The following is a 23129-nucleotide window of genomic DNA, read 5'->3' as shown; positions in this document are numbered from 1 at the left end:
ATTTCAGAATTGTTATCACACAGACAACATCCTCTGACCATAATGCAATCAAAATAGATTTCAATAACAAAGAGGTAAAATTTAAAAATCACCAAACACTGAGAAATTTGAAAACACACTTCCGTATAACTCACAGGTCAAAGAAGTAACCATGATGACGAAAATGTTAAAGTACTCGGAACCGAACAATAATGAAACAGGACATGTCTGAACTTATAGAAAAGCAGTATTTAGAGGGCAATTTATATCCTTAAATGCACAAATCAAAAAACAAGGAAGGCTGAAGATTAATGAGCTCAGTATCCAATATAAGAAATTAGAAAAAGAACAACAGAATAAATCCAAAAAATGTGGAAGGAAGGAGATCAAAAAAGATAAGAGCAGAAATTAAAGAAATAGAAAACAAAGACATAATAGAGAGAAGCAACAAAGCCAAAAGTTGGTTCTTTGAAAAGACTAATAAAATAGACAAACCTCTGGAGAGATTGATCATGAAAAAAAGTGAGAAGGCACAAATAACCAATAACAGCAATGAAAAAGGAGACATAACTACAGATTATATACAGTAGACAATCAAAAGTAAGGGAAGTTGATGCCAATAAATTTGAGAATGCAGACAAAACAGACCAATTCCTAGAAAACTGTAACTTACCAAAACTGACTCAGGAAGAAAAAGAAATCCTGAATAGTCCTCTATTAAAGGAACTGAAGCAGCGGTTAAAACTCTCTACCAAAAATAAATGAATGAATAAGTTAATAAGCAAACAAATAGCAGAAGGCAAAATTTTCTAGTTGATATGTAGATTACAGGTAAGTAAAGAGATACTGATTCCCTCAGCCCTAAAGGTGTCCATGTAGAACCTAAGGCAGTGGAGAGCCTAGGCAAGCTGCCTCTCTCTATGGGCAGCCTCCTATAGAGATCCTTAGAGGGTGACCCTTAGTGAAATGTGGTCTGACAAATGAGTAACATCCAGCACTCAGTTACTACTCTGTGGTAAGTGTATTAAGCAGGACCGAGGAGCTCAATCACATGGACAGCCTCTTCAGTAGACAGTTTCTGTAGTCTTCTGCTCACTGAGGACAAGGGACTTGTGGAGCTGCTGGAGGAATCTGTGTTCCAGTTGCCAAGAAACACCATACACAGCCAAGTTGTGACTAGTTGGGGTGGGGTTGGGTGCAGGAAGGCCAAGCAGGGGCTTCTAGAGAGTGTAGCTCCTGGTAGAAGCCCTGAAACTCTGTCTTCACGAATATCAGATACTTTTATTCATTTGCAGCTGATGAGCCCTTTTAATGGTGTCCAAGCTAGCTGCGGGGCTAACAATGATGGATGTTCTGCAAATAAGAGCTTCATCATTATTTTGAAATAATTTATATGAACGAGTTCAATTGTTTTGAAATCTAATTACATTATCACAAGAAATTTTAACAATATATTCGTCAATAAAACAAAAAGAAAAGCTGTCAGATACCATTTCAGTTGTTAAACATTTTTGAAGATTTTAAAAATTGGTTTTAAATACTTTATCAGCTATTTGTGCATAAATTTTTCTTGATTGTGACTACTGAAAATTTGAAAGAACACATTAAAAATTCTTGATCAGAATTTGGGTGTATCCATTTCAAGCATAAAACCTAATATAAAATAAACACTTTATGCAAGTAGTTTTCAAATTTCTCATTTAAAAATCTGGAAAGACTTCCAGTCAACAATTGTAATAATCTGAGCAATAAAGATTTAATTTTTTTTAAAAAAGACTCCCAGTCAAGGCACATAACTGGGTTGTGGGTTCAATCCCTAGTGGGGGCAGGTATGGGGGGCGACCAATTGATGTTCCTCTAGATTCTAGGACATCAATGTTTTTTCTCTCTCTCTCTCTCCTCCTTCCTTTCTCTAAACATATCCTCAGACAAGATTAAAAAATAAATAATTAAAACAAGAACTTAAAAAAAGTTGGCAGAGAACTCAGGGTCCACATACAGGGTGGGGCAAAAGTAGGTTTAGAATTTTAAGTGCGCAAAAGTTTATTTGTGTATTATTATTTTCCATATGAATAACTGTGACCCGCTCTTGCCACATTCTGTAATACAGGGAATACAGAATTCACAAGGGCAACAAGGAAAATAACATAACAATAACAACAACCACACATGCACAACCCATAACAACAACAAACTTTGAGGGTGGAAGAATCTGATACCAGAGTTGTTAGAGTATCTAAAATGACCAGTTTTTTACAAAAAACAACAACAACAACAAATGTGAGACATGCAAGGAAACAGTGAATTATATTACATACACAGGGAAAACAGCAGCCAAAAGAACATGTCCCCAAGGGGGCTGATATTTGGGAGTTAATCGACAAAGACTTTAAATTAGCTATTATACTCATTTTCAAAGAACTAAAGGAAACCATATATGTAGAATTAAAGGAAAGAATGAGAACAATGTCTTATAAAATAGAGACTATCAATAGAGATAAAAATCATAAAGAAGAACCAAATAGAAAATCTGGAGTGAAAAGTATAACTACTGAAATGAAAAGTACATTTTGAGGGGTTCTACAACAGGTATGAGCTGGCAGAAGAGAAGGGTGAAATTGATGAGAGGTAAATAAAGATTATCCATTATGAAAAGCAGAAAGAAAAAAGAATGAAGAGAAAGAAACAAAGCCTGACAGACCTATGAGACTACATCGGTGTACCAACATAAGTATAACAGGAGTCTCAGAAGGACAAGAGGAAGATAAAGGAGCCAAAACATCACAAATTTGATGTAAAATATTCTATACAACCTCAAGTAGAATAAACTCAAAGAGATCCATTCCTAGATACATAGCGAAACTGGTGAGAGACAAAAAGAAAATCTCAAATGCAGCAACAGGAAAATGACTTAATTGTGTATAAGAGAGCCTCAATAACATTAGTACCTGATTCCTCATCAGAAACCAAAGGACACAAGACTGTGTCACAGCATCTTCAAAATGTTGAAAGATAAGGTCTGTCAAAGGAGAATTCCACATCTAACTAAACTGTCCTTCAAACATGAAAGAGAACTTAAGATAAACAAAATTGAAAGAATTTGTTGCTAGCATTAGGCTGAAATTAGAGGACACTAAATGGTAACTTGAAGGTAACTACATGGGTATGAAAAAATAATTTTCAAAACAATTTATTTTCCTGCCAGGACTGGTTTGGCTCAGTGGATAGAGTGTTGGCCTGTGGACTAAAAGGTCCCGGGTTCGATTCTGGGCAAGGGCATGTACCTTGGTTGCGGGCACATCCCCAGTATGGGGTGTGCAGGAGGCAGCTGATGGATGATTCTCTCTCATCGATGTTTCTAACTCTCTATCCCTCTCTCTTCCTCTCTGTGAAAAATCAATAAAATATATATTTTTTAAAAACCACTTTATTGTCCTATCTTAAAAGATAACTGCATAAAGCAATAATAATAAAATTTGGTGATGGGTTTACAACCTATAAAGAAGTAATTTGCATGAAAAAAACTACAAAGGAGGGGAAAGGAAACAGAGATATACTGGAGCAAAGGTTTTTACAAACCACTGATAGTAAGCTAGAATTAGCTGAAACCGGTGTGGCTCAGTGGATAGAGCGTCAGCCTGCGGACTGAAAGGTCCCAGGTTCAATTCCAGTCAAGGGCATGTACCTTGGTTGGGGGCACATCACCAGTAGGGGGTGTGCAAGAGGCAGCTGGTCCATGATTCTCTCTCATCGATGTTTTTAACTCTCTATCCCTCTCTCTTCTGCTCCGTAAAAGATCAATAAAATATATATAAAAAAAGAAAAGAAAGTAAGTTAGAATTAATTCAAAGTAGAATGCCTCAAATTAAGATGTTAATTGTAATCCTCAGAGCAACCACTAAGAAAGTAACTAAAAAATATATATAGTTGGCAAGGAAATTAAAAAGTTAAGGTAGAAAACATCTACTTAACACAAAAGAAGAGAGGAATTAGAGAACAATGGAACAGAAAAGACATAAGACATACACAAGGCAAATATCAATCCTTCACAAACTCATAAAAAAAAGAGAAAAAACACTTCCCAGTTCATTCTATGCCGCCAGTATTACACTAACACCAAAACCAAAGACATCACAAGAAAACTACAGACCAATATCCCTTATGAATATATAGCAGATGTAAAAATCTTCAGGAAAATACTAGCAAACCAAGTCCAGCAACATAGAAAAAGTATTATATAACATGATGAATTAGGATCTATTTCAGAAATGTAAGGTTAGCTTATGATCTGAAAAGTAATCAATGTAATACACCATATTAATAGAATAAAGCGTAAACTCCACACAATCATCTCAATAGATGCAGAAAAGGCATTTGACAAAGCCCATTCATGGCAAAAGCACACAGAGAACTAGGAGAAGAAGGAAACTTGTTCAACTTGGTAAAAGGTAACACCCACAGCTAACATCATACTTAATAGAGAAAGACTCAATACATTATCCCTAAGATGAAGAACAAGATAAGGATACTTGCTGTCATTACTTCCATTCAGCACTGTACTGTGAAGTCTAGGGAGGGCAATTAGTCAAGAAAAAAACAAACAAAACCCACCCACATTCTGGTCAGGTAGTTCAGTTGGTTATAGCGTCATCCAGCTAGGCCAAGATTAAAGGTTCGATCCCCAGTTAGGCACATGCAAGAATCAACCAATGAATGCATAAATAAGTGGAACAACAAATTTCTCTCTTCTCTCTCTCTCTCTCTCTCTCTCTCTCTCTCTCTCTCTCTCTCTCTCTCTCTCTCTCTCTCTCTCCCCCTCCCTCCCTCCCTCCCTCCCTCCCCCCTTCCCCATCCCTCCCTCTTTCCTTCTCTCTCTCCCTTCCTCACTCTTTAAAATCAATAAATAGCCCTACCTTGCCGAAACCGGTTTGGCTCAGTGGATAGAGAGTAGGCCTGTGGACTGAAAGGTCCCAGGTTCGATTCCGGTCAAGGGCATGTACCTTGGTAGGGGGTGTGCAGGAGGCAACTGATCTGATGATTCTCTTTCATTGATGTTTCTAACTCTCTATCCCTCTTTCTTCCTCTCTGTTAAAAATCAATAAAAAATATATTTAAAAAATAATAATAATTAGCCCTACCTGGTTTGGCTCATTAGATAGAGCGGTGGCTGGGACTGAAGCGACCCAGGTTCAATTCTGGTCAAGGGCACACACCCCTGGTTGCAGGCTCGATCCCCAGTGTGGGGTGTGCAGCCAATCAATGATTCTCTCTCATCATTGATGTTTCTATATATCTCTCCCTCTCCCTTCCTCTCTGAAATCAACAAAAATATATTTAAAAAATAAAAATCAATAAAAAATTATTTTTAAAAAGCATCCAGATTGGAAAGAAAAAGTAAAACTATATTTGTAGATCACATGATCTAATATACAGTGAATCCTCAGGAATCCACTAAAAACTATTTGAATTAATAAACAAGTTCAGCAATGTGGCAGAATAGAAGATCAATAAATAAAAATCAACTATATTTCTATACACTAGCAATAAGTAATCAGCAAGTGAAATTAAGAAAATAATCCTATTCATAATAGCAGCCAAAGTAAAACACTTAGGAATAAATTTAACAAAAGTGAAAAACTTGTGTACTGAAAACTACAAAACACTCCCAAAAGAAATTAAAGACAATCTAAATTGAAAGACTTTTCATGTTCACAAACAGGAAGACGCAATGCTGTTCAATGGCAATGATTCCTAATTGATATATAGATTCAACACAATCCCTATAAAAACTCTAGCTGATTTCTGCAGAAACTTGGCAAACTGATCCTAAAATCCATATAGAAATAAAAGGGACTTAGAAGAGCCAAAACAATCTTGAAAAAGAACAAAGGTTGAAGATTACATTTCCTGTTTTCAAAACTTACTATATGCAACTATAGTAATCAACACAGTGTAGTCTGGCATAATGACAGACACAGATCAATAGGATAGAATTCAGAGTCCAGAAATGAATCTTTAAATTTATTATTTATGGCCAATTGATTTTTCACAAGGTTGCCAAGACAATTCAATGAGGGATAGAATACTCTTTTCAACAAAAGGTACTGGGACAACTAGATAGTCGCATGCAGAAGAATAAAATTTGGACCCCTACCTCACCACACACAAAAATCAACTCAAAATGTATCATCAACCTAAATGTAAGAGCTAAAAAATCATATAACTCCTGGAAGAAAACACAGGAATAAATCTTTGTGACCTTGGGTTATTGACTGGTTCCTTAGATATGACATGAAAAAGTCAAGTGACAAAAGAAAAATAGATATGGCCTGACCGGAGTGGCTCAGTTGTTTGAGCATCATCATCCTGTGCACCAAAAGGTTGCTGGTTCAATTCCTGGTCAGGGAATTTCAGGTTTGATCCCCAGTTGGGGAGTTTAGGGAAGGCAACTGATTGATGTTTCTAATATTGAGGTTTCTCTCTTTCCCTCCTCTCTCTAATCATGTCCTCAGGTAAGGATTAAAAAATAAAAATATAAACTTGACTTAAAATTTTAAACTTTTATACATCAAAAAACTCAATCAAGAAGGTGAAAAGTCAACCCAGAGAAAGAGAAAAGATTTGCATTTTATATATCCGATAAGGGACTTGTATCTAAAATACATAAAGAATTCTGACAACTTGCCCGGCTGGCATGGCTCAGTGGTTGAGCACCAACCTATGAACCAGAAGGTCACGGTTCAATCCCTGGTCAGGGCACAAGCCCTGGTTCTGGACTCGGCACCCAGTCGGGGAGGGGGGGGGGCGTGTGGGGCATGTAGGAGGCAGCTGATCAGTGGTTCTCGCTTATCATTGATGTTTCTATCTCTCTTTCCCTTCTCTCTGAAATCAATAAAAAAATATATTTTAAAAAAAAAAGAATTCTTACAACTCAACAATAAGAAGACCATCCCTTCCACTCTCCCTAAAAATCAATGGAAAAAAATATTGTCAGGTGAGGATTGAAAACACGTAGCTTAAGGAGGAGGAAAAGAAAGTGTTTGGGAAGGGCAATGAGAGTAAGGACACTGACCCCGGTCTCCTGGCCTCCTGGTCAGAGGGCTATGTGGAGCTGCTGGGGGAGCAGTAGGGGGGATGGACAATCAAGGGGTGTTTAGGGCATTTAAAAAAAAAAATATATATATATATATTTTTTTTTTATTATTGACTTTTTGTAGACAGGAAGGGAGAGGGATAGAAAGTTAGAAACATCGATGAGAGAGGAACATCGATGAGCTGCCTCCTGCACACCCCCCACTGGGGATGTGCCCGCAACCAAGGTACATGCCCTTGACCGGAATGGAACCCGAGACCCTTCAGTCAGCAGGCCGACACGCTATCCATTGAGCCAAACCGGTTTCGGCTCTGGGGGCATTTTTTAGTGTCACGATAGTTGGAGATCACTGGTGGCATTTAGTGGGCACGGACCAGCTGAGCATCTGCACAAGATAGCTCCACACGGCAAAAAATTGAACCCCATTCCATGCAACTTTACAAGATCCCACCAGACAACCATGTAGTAAAAATCCTGGTTATTCATTCATTTACTTAGTCATTCCACATTTACTGAGGAGCCTACTATGTGCCAGGCACTGTTTAAGGTAATAGGGATGTGTCAGGGCACACACACACAAATGTTGGCCCTTCTAGAGCTTACAATTGAGTGGGCGAGTCAGACAATAAAAATGTGAATTTTATATTCTGTAAGAGGGTGAGGAACACTGAGAAAAAACAGATCAGGGTATGTGCTAGTGGAGAGCTGCAATTTTAAGAAGGATGGTCAGGCCCGGCCAGTGTGGCTCAGGGATTGAGTGTCGACCCATGAATGAAGATGTCTCGGTTCGATTCCCTGTCACAGCTCATGCCCGGATTGCAGACTTGATCCCCGGTATGGGGCATGCATACAGGTGGCAGCTGACTGATGCTTCTCTCTCATTGATGTTTCTATCTATCTCTCTCCCTTCCTCCTTCTCACTCTCTCTCAAATCAATAAAAGCATATTAAAAAAAAAAAAAAGATAGAATAGCCCTAGCTGGTTTGGCTCAGTGGATGGAGTGTTGGCCTGCGGACTGAAGAGTCCTGGGTTTGATTCCAGTCAAGGGCACATGCCTGGGTTGCGGGCTCGATCCCCAGTGGGGGGCATGAAGGAGGCAGCCGATCAATAATTCTCTTTCATCACTAATGTTTTATCTCTTTCCCTCTCCTTTCCTCTCTGAAATAAAGATGTATTTTTTAAAAAAAGATAAAATGAAAAGGATGGTCAAGGTAGGCCTCATTGAGAAAGTGACATGTGAGTAGAGGCCTGAAGGAAGTGGGGCGTGAGTCTTATGCAAAAAAAAGCATTCTAGGCACAGGTGACGGCCCAGTACAAACCCCTGAGGCGGAAGTGTGCCTAACATGTTCAGGTAGCGTAAAGGAGGCAAGGATGGTTGGCACAGAGAGAGCAAGTGAGGAGAGAGGTGGGATATAAGCCAGGGAGGTTATGACGGCCACATCATGGATTCTAATATATACCGACTGTTCCAGACATTCTACAACTACATAAATTGAGGGAAGACTGCGCTATGTTTTGTTTAGAACTTTATGAAGAATCGCTCATCAACTAGGAAAATTGCATCATCCTACCTGCGGTTTCTGAGTCACCAATCAACACACATGTAGCTGTCACATTCCCAGGTTTAAGCATCATTAAATGCAAGACCATTTCATTATGACACCCTCATAGAATTACATCCCCGGCTTTACATACCACAACACATATTGCTTTATTATCAATTGCTCTCCCTTTACTTCTCATTTCTATTAGTTAGGGCATTATATTGGCTTGGGGGAATGAGGTGTGTAGATAGATTCTATTATCCATGCACTTCATTTCGGAATAGGGAAGGGGCATTTCAAAATATACACTGTCAAAATGGAGTGCTGGGGCCAACAGGTATGAGAACCTCTAAGGAATGGAAAGAAAACTCAGACTACTCAGAACCCCGGGTGAGAATGGAGGGGATTTATCTGATGCTTAAAGGTGAGCTCCAGAAGGCCTGGTCAGAGTGTCAGGGAGGGGGCAGAAGGGCTGTATGGGGGTGTAACTAGCAGACCCTTGGTCTTCTTGTGTTGACTAACACAATATAGAATAAAGGGCCTAGCCCTAACCGTTTGGCTCAGTGGATAGAGCGTCAGCCTGTGGACTGAAGGGTCCCGGGTTCGATTCCCATCAAGGGCATGTACCTTGGTTGCAGGCACATCCCCTGTGGGGGGTGTTCAGGAGGCAGCTGATCGATGTTTCTCTCTCATCAACATTTCTAGCTCTCTATCCCTCTCTCTTCCTCTCTGTAAAAAAAATCAATAAAATACATTTTAAAAAAAACATAAAAAGAAGGCAGGATCCCCTTTAAAAAAAAAAAAAAAAGAAAAGAAAGGAAAGAAAAGAAAAAAGAATAAAGGGCCCGATCCACTTTTTCCATTTAAGTTGCTCCTCACCCTGGGGTCTCTACCTGATTAACACAGGAGGCTGGGGAACAGAGGATCTCTCTTCAGTGAAGCCAGAAGCAGCCCGAGTCCAGGCTCCATCTCCCCCCACACACACACACACACACTAGAGCCCTCAGCTAAGTTCACAGTTGCTCTTAGGCCAACCTCATTGCTATAAACAATGCACCTGTAACCTATTTAAGGATAGAAAAGAGACAGGTGGAAAGAGGAAATACCATAACAGAGAAAAAGAACCAATGAGGGTAGGGGCAGAGACAAGACATGGAGTAAACAAAGCCAAAGACCAAGAGTGAGAATATTCTTCTCCATCACGACCGTCATTTATTGAATATTTCCTAGGGGCCGGGTGTTGGGCAAAGCGATGCACATGTACTGACTCAGGTGGAGATTATGAGACTCCCATTTGACAGATGAGGAAAACTGAGGCCCACAGCCCTGAAGCAGATGGTTCAAGGTCTCATGGCTAGCTTTAACAGGATTCAGCCTTCTAGGCCTGGGTTGTTGAGGATGTTGTTTAGAGAGGGAGTGATAGAGACAGACAGAAAGATGGAGATAGAGACAGACTGCGAGAGAGAAAGGCGGGGCAGAAAGCGAGGAGACTTACAGACACGCACGCAGACGATCACGTGAGCTGCAGACCTGCACAGAACGGTTTTCCAAGAGATGGGGGAAGAGGGGGCGCGGGAAGGCGGGCACGGGCAGTGGGCTACACAGGGTACTCACCTAGTCGCAGTCTGGGGTCGCAGGGGCCCTCGCCCTCCCTCTGCCACCTGCGGGATCCTCCGCCACCCGCTGACCTAGGGGTGAGAGGCCGCCCAGGTAAAAGCTCACCCAGGCCCCACCCCTCCCGTGCTCCCGCCCGGCCTCTTTCTCCCCCCAGGCCCCCGCCCACCACGGTCCTTATAGCCTCTCACCGGACACCCTCCGCCGGACACGCCACGCGTGAGCAGATGCCAGGAACCGGGAGCTGGATCTCGAGGATACCCAGGAGGTGTCCCTCCCGCAGGCTGAAGCACGAGCAGGATGGCTAGCCCCACCGCTACCTACGGCCGCGGGCTCCCATTGGAGGAGTACTCTCCTGTCGGCCCTGGGATTGGCTGGAGACGGAAACACTTTTTTTAACTCCCTCCCCCCCAGGCCCGGATCCAGGAGGAAGAAAACCCCGCCCCTTCGGGGGTCTTTGATTGGCTGATGAGCCAAGCTGGAAACACTCAGACTCTAAGCCCAAAGTGGGGCCTGGAGCGAGTCACCCAATGATCAGAGATCCTGACTTCTTCTTCTTCTTATTATTATTATTATTTTTTAATATTTTTTATTGATTTCAGAGAGGGGGGGAGAGAGAGAGAGAGCAAGAGCGAGAGCGAGACATCAATGGTGAGAGAGAATCATTGATCAGCTGCCACCTGCACGTCCCCTACTGGGAATCTAACTGTGACCTCCTGGTCCATAGGTGGATGCTCAATCACTGAGCCACACCGTCCTGGCGATCCTGCTTCGTGACATCTTACTCTGTAAGTCCTTTTGTATAAACCACTGCCCCCTTAAAAGACACGACACTGCCCCAAATTTCCTATAGCTCTACCTTCACTGCACGGGTTTCCGAGTTTGGTTTCTCTCACTCATAATGAGTGTACCTTAACTGGTTTGGCTCAGTGGATAGAGCATCGGCCTGTGGACTGAAAGGTCCCAGGTTTGATTCCGGTCAAGGGTACATGCCTGGGTTGCGGGCACATCCCCAGTGAGGGGTGTGCCAGAGGCAGCTGATCGATGTTTCTAACTCTTTATCCCTCTCCCTTCCTCACTGTAAAAAAAAAAATATATATATATATATATTTTTTTTTTTTTTAAAAGAATACTTGTCTTACACAGAGAGACTAGTGGTTGCGGGGGTGGGGGTGGAGGACTGGGTTTTTGAAAGATGGGAGTGGGGCATAAGAAATGTAGTCAACAATATTGTAATTAACTATATATGGTGTCAGATGGACACAAGATATATTGGGGTTGCCCTGGTCGATGTGCCTCAGTTGGTTGATTGGGGTCATCCCGTGCACCAAAAGGTTGCTGCTTTGATCCTGGTCAGGGCACATGACCAGTTGTGGGTTTGATCTCTGGTAGGGGGTATGAAAGAAGCAGCTGATCGATGTTTCCCTGTCACATTGAAGTTTCTCTCTCTCCCTCTCACTTCCTCTTTCTCTAAAAATCAATTTTAAAATCTTGAAAAAAGATTTATTGGGCCGAAACCGTTTGGCTCAGTGGATAGAGCGTCGGTCTGCGGACTGAAGGGTCCCAGGTTCGATTCCAGTCAAGGGCATGTACATTGGTTGCAGGCATATCCCCGGTAGGTTACACACCTGAAACTAATATAATATTGTATGTCAAATGTAATTGAAAAAGTAAAAGAAAATTTTAAATAAAAGTAAACAATTACAGTAAAGGACACAAAACCAACAAACAGACCACACACACACACACACACACACACACAACCACCCTTGTTTTAAACTCTCAGCTCCAGGAGAACAAAGACTCAGTCTGTCATGTCCCCTTGTTATCTATCATCCAGTTTAGTAGCAGGCATATAGTAGGTGCTCAATAAATGTTTCCTGGATGAATAATAGGATTCCTTCCTAACCATCCTGCACACCCCCAAATGAGGGAGCCAGTGCTGGCCCTTTGGATGACCTAAGAAGGAGGGATATTCCTGAATCTAGTTTTGGTTAAGTTTTGCCAATCTTTGGCTCACAGCAATGGGTGGCATTTTAAAGGAGATTCTGGGGACTTCCCGCCCAGGAGCAGAGCCCTCTGCCGCAGAGGAATGGGGTGAGCTGTGAAAGACACAAAGACATTTAGCTTTAGCATGGGAACAGGCCCTGGGGTCCTCTGGGTCCACAACTCCTCCTGGTTTCCGTTTAGGGTCCCAGCAAATGGAGCCTGTATTCTCTGGTCTTCAGCAAAGACTGTACTTTGAAGTTGGATGTGGCCTCAAAGACCTTCTAGAACAGTCCATTCATTTTGGAGGCCGAGATTGGGCAGGACCTGAAGCCATACCATATACACCAAGGAGTGAGAGCACAAGCAACAACGAGATGTCACGCTACCAGTGGTCGGCAAACTCATTAGTCACCGGAGCCAAATATCAACAGGACAACATTGACATTTCTTTGGAGAGCCACATTTTATAAACTTAAACTTCTTCTAACGCCACTTCTTCAACATAGACTAGCCCAGGCCGTGGTCTTTTGTGGAAGAGCCACACTCAAAGGGCCAAAGAGTCGCAAGTGGCTCTCGAGCCGCAGTTTGCCGACCACGGCTCTAGGCAAAGAACATCCTCTCCTCCCATGGCTCAGGCCAGGGCATGAGCACCCTGGATAACTACATTAGATCCCATACTTGGCTCCTAATAGTGCCTCTGACGCCAGAGGCCCTCTCTGACAGGGTGGGTGGAGCGGAGCCTCAAATTCCAAAATGAGGGCCTACAGATTTCATTAGGAAGACAGAGAGGAATCAGAGAGAAGAGTGTGACGAAGGCCAGGCTTCAGAGGTCTACTTTGGGGCTGGATTCCATCTTTTTAAAATATATATATATATATATATATTATTGATATTTTACAGAGAGAGAGAGAGATAGTTAGAAATATTGATAAGAGAGAATCATCGATCACCTGCCTCTTGCATGCCCCCTACTGGGGATGTGCCTGCAACCAAGGTATATGCCCTTGACTGGAATAGAACCTGAGAGCCTTCAGTCTGCAGGCCGATGCTCTATCCACTGAGCCAAACCAGTTTCAGCTGGATTCCATCTTGAGAACTTAGGCAGGTTGCCTCTCCTGGGCAGATGCCTAAGCTTGCAGATGGGAAAACGGAGGCCCTCTACAGAGCGTGAGGGAGGCATGTGAGGCAGAGCAGATTGAGGCAAGGGTGCCCAGGCCGTCTGTCACTCAGACTGGCAGGCATCTTCTCGCCAGGCTGACCTGGTCCTGGCCCACTCCAGGCCTTTGCCCCTGCTGCTTTCTCCCCCACCTGCTCACTGGGACTGGCTGCAGATATTGCCCGCAGTTGTCTCTTCCCTGTGGACAAAAGGAATGGACTGCTCTAGAAGGTCCTTAAGGCCACATCCAACTCTGAAATAGTCTTTGTCTTAACTCAGAATCCTACACTCTCCGCTCTAGCCCTGAGGCAAGATGTTCCCTTTTCTGGGTCCGAGTTTCCCCTCCCCTCTTCTGACAGTGCGGTGCCAAGTCAGAACTAGAGGCATCCAAGACCCCATGCTCTCCCCCAAATATTTATCGGAATCATGGAGTATGTTCAAGATCTGGTGTTCCAATCATTTCACAGAAGAGGCCCAGAGCGGAAGGGGCCTTGCCAAAGGTTCCACAGCAACCTGGGAGCCATCCCTGACTTCCCTCAATCCTTCTTTTCCCATAGCTAAAGCCTGGCAGCTTCTGCCAGTCCTGGTGCTGCCTGTGTGCTCATTTGGTGCGGACCTGGTACCTGTTTTGTGAAGCCGCAGCTGAGAAGACTCCAGTGCTCACCAGGACTGACCAAAAGCCCAAGGAAGGAGTCAAGACTGAGAGCAATGATCACATTAATTTGAAGGTGGTGGGGTAGGATGGCTCTGTAGTTTACACTAAGAGACACACACACTTAGTAAACTAATGAAAGCCTGTTGTGAACGCCGGGGTTTGTCAATGAGGCGGATCAGATTCCGATTTGACGGGCAGCCAATCAATGAAACAGACCCAGCTGGAAATGGAGGATGAGGATACATACAATCCACGTGCTCCAGCAGCACACAGGAGGTGTCCGCTAAAAAGAGAACCTGCTACTGTCCTCCAGAACTCTGTTCCTCCAGACCAAGAAGACATGCTCAGTTAGAAAACTGCAGTGTGGATACATTGCATCCTGACTATTATAGTACAGTATTCTCTGTTCTTTCATTTCCCCCTTCCCTGCTCCTTTATTGTACATCAAGTAGCTGATGTATGTGCACAAGCATTTGCATGTTAAACTAAATGGCCAGTGGTATGTTTTGATTGACAGCAGATGGAAATGAGATGGGGGGAAGACTGGTTCTGTGAAAATACCCCCTTTCTTTTTTTTAATTTTTATTTATTTATTTATTTAAATATAGTTTATTGATTTTTTTACAGAGAGGAAGAGAGAGGGATAGAGAATTAGAAACATCGATGAGAGAGAAACAGTGACCAGCCGCCTCCTGCACACCCCCCACCGGGAATGTGCCCACAACCAAGGCACATGCCCTTGACCGGAATCGAACCCGGGACCCTTCAGACTACAGACTGACTCTCTATCCACTGAGCCAAACCAGTTTCGGCAATACCCCCTTTGTTTAGTGGAAGCTCATTCAGCTCTTATCGCCTATTCAAGTTAGTAATTTTACTTCTCACTGTTTAACAACAAGAAGAACAACATAAAAGTCCTTGCATACCTCATTCCATTGGAGAATTTTAATGTTTTTCATTTATCTTTGTAAACCCAAGGACAGTTTAAAATAAATAAATAAATAAATAAATATTTTTTTATTTTATTTTTATTTTTATTTTATTTTTTACAGAGAGGAAGAGAGGGGGATAGAGAGTTAGAAACATCAATGAGAGAGAATCATCCATCAGCTGCCTCCTGCACACCCCCTACTGGGGATGTGCCCGCAGCCAAGGTACATGTCCTTGACTGGAATCGAACCTGGGACCTTCCAGTCCTCAGGCTGATGCTCTATCCACTGAGCCAAAATGGTTTCGGCAAGGACAGTTTTTATAACTTTCTTATACATAGCTGTTACATATAGGGCACTCTGTCTTTAAGTAGAGGTACATTACTCTAAAAGAAACGAATCCTAGGTAGTTTCCCCTTCATGGCCAGCATCTTGTTTAAATAAACTTCTTGTTTAAAATGGAAAAAAATAAAGCCTGTCAGTTCCAGCATCTTAAAAGCTCTCATAGCCCTAACTGGTTTGACTCAGTGGATAGAGCGTCAACCTGCGGACTGAAGGGTCCCAGGTTCGATTCCAGTCAAGGGCACGTACCTTGGTTGTGGGCACATCCCCAGTAGGGGGTGTGCAGGAGGCAACTGATCAATGTTTCTCTCTCATCGATGTTTCAAACTCTCTCTCTCCCTTCCTCTCTGTAAATAAATATTTTTTTTAAAAAAAAAAGCTCTCATAGAACAGACACATTTCTAGTGTGGGACAGTGCCAATTAGTTTATGGAGACACTTGGCCCTCAAGGCGATGGAGCATAACCCTCCATTCCCAAAGCATGAGCTACACTGAGTGGCTTCCTTCCAAAGCAGTGTGGAGTGGGGGAGCAATGTTACAGCTGAGAAACCGGACATACACTACCTCAGCCATGACAGCAAGGTTAACATGGACAGTAATAAGGCATATTGATAGCACGTACCCTTGATAAGATGCAATGAGAACAGGACTTTATTTTTGTGGTCTTCCTTCCCCGACCCCACAACCCCACTCCAATCATGAAGAAAACATCAGACAAATCCTAATTGAGAAAATTAGATAAAATACCTGACCAGTACCCCTCAAATGTTGATGACTCCAGGTCATTAAAAATAAGGAAAGTCTTTGAAACTGTTCATATCCAACAGAAGCCTACAGGGATGACTAAATGTAAGGTGGCATCCTCGAGCCGACAAAGGAAATTAGGTAAAAAAAATAAATATGACTAAAGTATGGACTTCAGTTAACAATACAGTATTAATACTGGTTTATTAATTATGACAGATGTACCGTACCAATGTGAGAAGTTAACACTAGCAGAAACTAGCTGTAGGATATATGGGAACTCTGTCTTACCCTAGCAATAATTCTGTAACTCTAAAATTTCTAAAATAAGTTTTAAAAAAACACATACAAAACCTGTATCCACCCCATCACACTTCTCAAATTGAGTTATAGCTTTATTCACTGATCTCCCTCCAATCCATTCTGCTGGCAGCCAGCAGAGGGCATTCTCTAAAACATAAATCTGAATCCTTCCAGCAAAATAAGGGCGTTGGATGGAAAGTTCTGGAAGTATATTACAGAACACTGACCCTGATTGTTACATTAGTTGTCATTATGATACAGAAAGAATCTGGGTGTTGTTTCCGGTGTCTGCTGAAATAAAATCACTGTATCCAAAATGTAAAACATCTCCCAGATAAAGCCTGCCTTTCACACCCCCAACTCCCAACTCTTCCTGCCCCCAACCAGACAGCTACATATTAATTTCTCTTTGCTTTGCAGACTCCTCGACCTGAGCCATCTTTTCCTGCCTTCTCTCCCAGACCCAGCTCCAGGGACCGTGCACCCCCTCCCCAAGACAGAGAGCACCCCTGCATTATCCACTGATGTTTTTTTCTACTTCATGTGAGAAAAATGGATCCCTCTGGCTCATTCCGCCCCCGCTCAGTTCACACTAGGCCCGGAGAAAGGTTTGACGCAAGATAAATTCAAAGATGAATCACTGGATAAATGGATGTTCTAGGGCGCAGAGCTTCTCCGCGCATGCGCAAGGGGAAGGCGTGGGAAGCTGTTTGATACCTGGCTGAGGCCACTGCAGCAGCCAGGGGAGGGAGGGGCTTCCTCAGCCTCGTCCTGCCATTGGTCAGAATGGTCCGCATTGGCCTGACGCCACAGCTCTGCAGTCCCCGCAGAGCTCGACCCCCCCTGCCCGCCAAATCCCCCCACCCTAACAACTCCATCTTGGAGGCCAGTGCGTAGATGGGCCTACAGAAAGGAGACTGCTGCTGGGAACTGGGCACCGGGCGGAACAAAAGACTCAAAGCAGCACTTTGAATTTGCTGGGAATTTTATTAGGATTACAGGGTTCACAGGGAATGAGCAGGGCTTCTGGGGGTGGGGGACAGAAACACCGCAATGGCGAAGCGGCCTTGCATAGACACCGATGCGGGCTAGCGGGCACAGCAGGTGGCAAAGTGAGGAGGAGAGAGACTTCGGACAACTGGGAGGCAGCAGCCCTCCCGGCTTCGGGATCAGGGGTGTTCACTCCACACAGCACGAGGAGGGGGGTAGAGGGGCCATGGCCAAGGCATCACAATAAATACGTAGCAGCACACAGAAGCCTGCGAGGGAGGGGGGCTGATAGGAAGGGGGAGACCCCTTTCCCTCCTCCCAAAATAAGAACTCTGCAATTACTAAACCATAAAAATAAACTTCAAACCCGTGTACGAACTTGATCACCCCCCAGAAGTGCAATGTGGAGCCTCAAGGCCCTAGCTGAGGGGGAGGGCAAATGGGGGGAGGGGAGAGGGACACAGAGGCAGTAGCCACAATGGCAAGGGTGAAAACATTTGTTTAGCCGGTGGTGCCCCTCTTACGGGGGTTGGCCCAAGCGTTTTGGACCGGAAACACCTCCTCCACGTCGGAGTCAGAGTCCCAGTCTTCTCCCATTTCTTCCTCTTCCTCCTCCTCCTCCTCCTCACTTCCTTCCTCGTCATCGGTGTCCTCATCTTCTGGCAGCACAGGGGAGAGAGAGGAAAAAACGGAAAATGGAGGGTGGTTAGACGGGCAGGTACATGTCCCTTCTAATGGAACATAGCCCCTAACTAGGGCGTCTGGGAGGCCAGGGACCATTTGCCAAGCACTTCTGCTTGGAGCAAGCAGCCAAGTGTGTGTGTGTGTGTGGGGGGAGGAAACAGGTAGAGGGGGCTCCTTGCCTCTGTCCTGTCAAGATGGATACATATCTGAAAGCAGCTTCTCCTCCTCCTGCATGTAACAATGTGTGTCTTCCTGAGTTGTGACTTCAGCTGAATAAACCTATTCATTCACCCCCAGGCAGTTCCCTCGCTCCTTCTCCATAATATGTTGTAAACAGGCCCAGTCTGTATTCTTCACCCAACCCCCCACCCCTGCTCCCACCCCAGGGCTGGGCAGAGAGTGCTGTTCATCCCACAGGAGGGAATGGGGCCAGCTACTGCCTCAATTTCCCCAGTCAAGCTGCCAATGTCCAGATTGAGTGTACTCACTTACTGCCTCCTTCCTTGGTCCCCCTGGGAGTCACCTGAAATACCATCTTTTCCCTCAAACCCCATCCTCAAAAGGCATTCTTTGGTGAGGAAAAAAAATATGGCTTCTGTGGTCAAGAAGCTTGAAAAATGCTGGGTTCCACGAAGTTTAAATAGGTTTCTTACAGCAGGACTTCTCAGAGCCTTTAAGGTGTTAATGTACATGTGACTACATGAAGATATTCATGTATGCAGTATTTTCCCTGACATATGCAACCATTGAACCTTTTTTTGTGAGAAGCAGCTTTCAGAACTGGTGAAGGGTCCTCAGAAGACAATTTGGGAAACTGTGCCCAACATATGCCTTTTCACCCTTCCAGGTCCTTGTTCATGTGATCGCTTTTCCTGAGAATGCCCCAGAACAGCCCTAAGACAAATTCAGATGTGTCAGTTCCTTTTCTAGCTCTCCCCTTCCTCAATTCTTGAGGTACAATTAGCTGTTCCCTCCTCTGGGGCTCACAGAGCACAATGTTCACTTTGCCCCCGGCTCCCCAAACAGGACCGGGAGTTCCCAGAAGGCTAGGGCTGGGTACAGAGTGTACTGAATTGTAATGTGTTTGCTGCTTTCTCTCTCTCTTTTCTCTCTCCCTCTCTACCAGTCCTTAATTTCCCACTGACTCTCTCCTATACCTCCCCCCTCCTCTTTGTATTTTGCAACCTACCTACCCATCAGCTAGAACTGAAACATATTTCGTTGGTTTTGTTACATTTGTAAATTAAATGTTCCTGGCCTTGCTTTGAAAGCTGCACAGATGCTTTTTTCTTTTCACCACAAGAGCAGACGGTGCTCACATCTCGATTCCCTGGTCCTGGCCAGCTTTGCCCTGAGGAAAGAAAAAGGAGGGAGGACAAGAGAGGGTCCAGCTCACCTTCCTCCTCATCTTCTTCCTCCAGTGATGATTCTTCTATGAAGACGTCCTGTAGCTCATCTTCATAGTAGCCCAGGTTGTTGATGTGAAGCAGACTCTTCTCAGGCTCTTCAAACACATTCTCATAGTAATCAAAGTCTCTGTCATCGTCGTCGCTGCCTTCATTGTCGCCTTCATTGCCGTCATCATCGCTGCCTTCATTGTCGCCTTCGTTGCCATCATTAAATTCATCATCGCTGGTCTCATTGTCTCTGAAGTCGCTGTCGCTGCTGCTGTCGTCGAAGTTGTTGCTATAGCCGCCACCTCTGGAGCTCTCACCACCATACACGTGCTCATAGGCGCTGTCATTGTTTCCGATGGTGAAGTGGTGGTCTGAGCTTTCACACTCAAACACGCTCTCACTGTCACAGAAACTATCACTGAAGTCAGTAAAGTCATTGTCCGAGGTCTCGAAGCAGTCGGTGGTGTCCATGAAGTCAGAGATCTTGACGTCGTGAACAGTCTCATTGTCATCGGTGATGAAATCACTGTCTGAGGTATCGCCAATAATTTCTTGCATCAGCTGATAGTCGTCGAAGTCATCCATGATCACCACCTCATATCTGTCTCTCTTTTTAATTTGGGAAAACCTATGGTTGAATATAAGTTTGGGGGGGGGGAGGGAGGGACAAGATAAGACACTGAAAGAGGGGAAGTAACTGGGGAGGCAGTAAGCTACAAAGTCTCAAGCTAGGGTGGGGAGAGTCCCATTTCTGCCCCTGACTATATAGCCTAAGGTCAATCACACCCCATTTCTGGGCAACATTCGCCACTGGTAAAACATATTGGACTGAAGTGTCTTAAAGGTGTTTTGGCTTTATAAACCCTGTGGGACACTAAAACATCACCTCTCAGCCTCCAACCCCCATCACCTTTCTCTCTTGTCGTGCTTCTTTCTGTGTGCTCTGTAGCCGCCTACTCCCATCATGTAGTAGCGCACAGGGTTGACCCACAGGTCGTTCTTGATAATCTGTTGAAAGAGGGGAGAAAGGAGAAAACAGAGCTGTGAGTACAAGCCCCAGAGCCTGCTCCTGGCACCTAGAGGTGAGCCCAGAAAGGCCTTCTCAGGAGGGACCCCACCTCAGCAATCCTGTCGGCCTCTGGCAGGCTGTGATTTGAGAACCAGCTGAAGAAGCTGTAGTTGGTGCCCAGGTAAGCTTGGGGTTCCTGGCCCCGGTGCCAGCGGATTGGGGTGGAGTGAGCCACCAGCCGGCCTGGGGAGAAAGGAAGCTGTGGAGAAGGCACTGGGCAAGGGGAGTCGCGGGTCCCATGGATTTGCCCTGGGGACTGTCTCTTACCTGATCGGTTGCATTGGAACTCCTTGACAATCACCGTATTTGTGAAATAGGGGTTTGTCTGGAAGTACAGCTTCATTTTGTAGCCCATGGAGATGTGTCTGAGATCCTGCACCTGCTCAGGGTGGGGGTAATGATGGGATCACCACCCCACCATCCCCCCACCTCACCTTCAAGGACCAGATTCCTTGACTGGTCTTAGGAAAAACGGCTTTGGCCTGACCTGCAGGTTGGTCAAGTAGCGGAAAATGTCTTCGTCGCGTGGACTGATCATGACTGAAATTTTGGGGTGGTTGAGGAACTGCGGGAGGGAGCGGTTTAGGTTAAGGAGTGACTAACCTTTGAGAGGAGGGAGGGAAGGCCAAGCAAGTCAGGTCAGGCAGGGCAAAGCAAAAGAGAAGCTGGAGCAGAAATCCTCCTGTGTGCATTTGATGTGTGTGGAACAGTGGGTACTTTATTTCCATGATACCATGTAGTGAGAGCTTGTTTATGCTTTGTAAAACCTCTGTAATAGGTGGCCTTGCCATGGCTCTTACTTGTTGTGTCTGGGTGCTGAGGGTCTATGTCCATGTGATGTGTCTCTGGATGCTGAGGGCTTGTGTTCACAAAACATTGTATGTCAGGAGGCTGGCGGCCCATATCCAAGTAATGCTATATCTGGTTGTTATGGGTCTTTATTCAAATGATGTTATGTGTCTAGATGTGAGGGGTTCTATCCAAATTAAACTGGGTACTGAGGGTCTATGATCATGAATACTTTGTACGGGAGTGTCAAGGATCTGTATCTATTTAATTCTATTAGTATGTTAAATCCATGTTCCTAACATGTTGCATGTCTGTATGTGTGTCCCTCAGAGATGGGGTTATCACCAGTAGTGAATGGGATTTTTTTTACTCCCCTTTCCTTCATTCAACTCCAGGATTAGGCTCTCCATAGCATCTAAGCAGACACCCAGGCTTGAAGGGTTTATTTTCTGTGTGCCCCTCCCTCCTCCCTTCACCATCTATGGTCCAATGTTTCTGCTCTGTGCCCCTCTTCCACCCACCCCTTTTCACTGCCTGTGAACCATTTCTTTCTATTTTTTAGTTATTTTTTTCCAGTATTGCATGTAGTATTACATATGTATGATCCATTTATGTTATGTGCTTCTTCCCCCTTTCCCATCTGTGATTCAGTTTTTATGTCGTGTGGCTCCTCCTCCCGCCCCCGCCCCCCCTCCCCATCTCCAATCCAGCTTCGCTGATGTCTCGCCCCCCTCCTTCCGTCCCTCCTCCACCAGACGTAGTCATTCAATCGAGGCCCGCCCCCACACTTTCACCCCGTCTCCCTCCCCCCTCCCGCCCCCCTCCCCCCTTTCTGTCATGGGCCCGCAGCCCATGGATTTAGGTATCAAGGATACTGCTTTGACCCAGAAGCCCGGGATGTGCTGGATGATAAGGTCTCTGCGCTCCAGGAAGGGTCTGCGCATCTGGATGAACTTGCGCTTGAGACGGAGAAAGGCCTTGCCAGCCTTAATATTCACCGCCTCCAGGTCTAGCTGAATGCCCTCCAGGGCCTGCAGGATGTACTGGAGCTTCTCGGGATTGACCTCCCTGCTGGGCTTCTTCACCTTCCTCTGCTTCCTCCTCCTCCTCCTCCTCTTCTTCCTCACATTCTCCTTCACCTCCTCCTCATCATCCTCCACTATGATAATGGCCTCTTCCTTCCCCGGCAGCCCGCCTACCACCTGGTACTCCCGCCCCCCTAAGCTACAGGTATTGAAGGCCTGCCCGCTATAGCCGCTGGTCTCAGGCTCGGGCTCGGGCTCGGGCTCCGTCACCTGAATATCAATCTCCACGCTCCCCCCGGCCACCTCCTCAGCAGAGTATGCTTCCAGGCTCTCTGAGGTAGGGGGCGCCTCCCCGTACCCCGCCTCGAAATCGGTATCCCAATAGGAGCACCCGGCGCCCAGGGTGAAGTACGCGCGCACTCCCCCCTCCTCCAGAATGACATAGGGGGTCGGCGGGGGCAGAGAGGGGCCCAAGCCCGCCCCCCTCATGTCAGCCAGCACCTGTGCCGCCTCCGTCTCCTCCTGGAGCCTCGGGCGCTGCTCCGGCGGAGGCAGGGGCAGTCGCATGAGCGGCGGCGGCGGCGGAGGTGGCGGCGGCGGCGGCGCGTCATCCCGAGACGGCTCGGAGCTGCTGAGGCGGCGGGCCTTGGCGGGAGGCCCCTCGTCAGGGCGGTCCATGGCGACTGCGCTCGGGGCCCCGGCGCTCACCGCTTCTCTCTCTCCCTCAGGCCGCCGCTTCCCGTCGCACCTGAGGCGGAGCGGCCGCGCCTGGACGCCACCAGCTCCGCTCGCTCGCGCCTCCGCTCTGCGACCCCTCCCGCGGCGCC

General features: G+C 45.4%; 2 protein-coding genes and 1 pseudogene across 4 annotated transcripts; 1 reads left to right on the top strand and 2 right to left on the bottom strand.

Annotated features, from left to right (window-relative positions):
- Positions 1-316: 316 nt before the first annotated feature.
- KANTR (KANTR integral membrane protein) lies at positions 317-10523 on the bottom strand (the record flags this gene model as incomplete). Its single annotated transcript, XM_084870027.1, has 3 exons — positions 10422-10523; positions 10231-10304; positions 317-1332 (listed from the first exon to the last, which is right to left on the bottom strand). The coding sequence occupies exon 3, from the start codon at positions 545-547 to the stop codon at positions 317-319; it is 231 nt and encodes a 76-aa protein (XP_084726153.1). The 5' UTR covers positions 548-1332; positions 10231-10304; positions 10422-10523.
- Positions 10524-13801: 3278 nt separating this feature from the next.
- LOC311615541 (small ubiquitin-related modifier 2-like) lies at positions 13802-14317 on the top strand (annotated as a pseudogene). The gene is made up of 2 exons: positions 13802-13822; positions 13933-14317. The product of its transcript is annotated as a small ubiquitin-related modifier 2-like (transcript).
- Positions 14318-17315: 2998 nt separating this feature from the next.
- TSPYL2 (TSPY like 2) lies at positions 17316-23129 on the bottom strand. 2 transcript variants are annotated; one of them, XM_084870179.1, is made up of 7 exons: positions 22153-23129; positions 20976-21053; positions 20756-20867; positions 20538-20671; positions 20330-20427; positions 19419-20047; positions 17316-17997 (listed from the first exon to the last, which is right to left on the bottom strand). In XM_084870179.1, the coding sequence occupies exons 1-7, from the start codon at positions 22978-22980 to the stop codon at positions 17840-17842; spliced, it is 2037 nt and encodes a 678-aa protein (XP_084726305.1). In that variant the 5' UTR covers positions 22981-23129; the 3' UTR covers positions 17316-17839. The 2 variants fall into 2 exon arrangements, with proteins under 2 accessions (XP_084726305.1, XP_084726304.1); XM_084870178.1 differs by having other exon boundaries at positions 17316-17994; positions 22153-23116.

Source organism: Pipistrellus hanaki, assembly GCF_964339955.1.
Source record: "Pipistrellus hanaki genome assembly, chromosome: X".
NCBI lineage: Eukaryota > Metazoa > Chordata > Mammalia > Chiroptera > Vespertilionidae > Pipistrellus > Pipistrellus hanaki.
This window is presented reverse-complemented; position numbering and strand designations above follow the sequence as displayed.

Excerpts from the sequence above, each read along its gene's own strand:
- TSPYL2 (XM_084870179.1), bottom strand. The coding sequence starts at position 22,980 with ATGGACCGCCCTGACGAGGGGCCTCCCGCCAAGGCCCGCCGCCTCAGC. Across the intron at positions 20,868-20,975 it reads GCTACTTGACCAACCTGCAG|GTGCAGGATCTCAGACACAT; the intron begins GTCAGGCCAAAG and ends CACCCTGAGCAG. Across the intron at positions 17,998-19,418 it reads GGAAGAAGATGAGGAGGAAG|AAGATGAGGACACCGATGAC; the intron begins GTGAGCTGGACC and ends CTGTGCTGCCAG.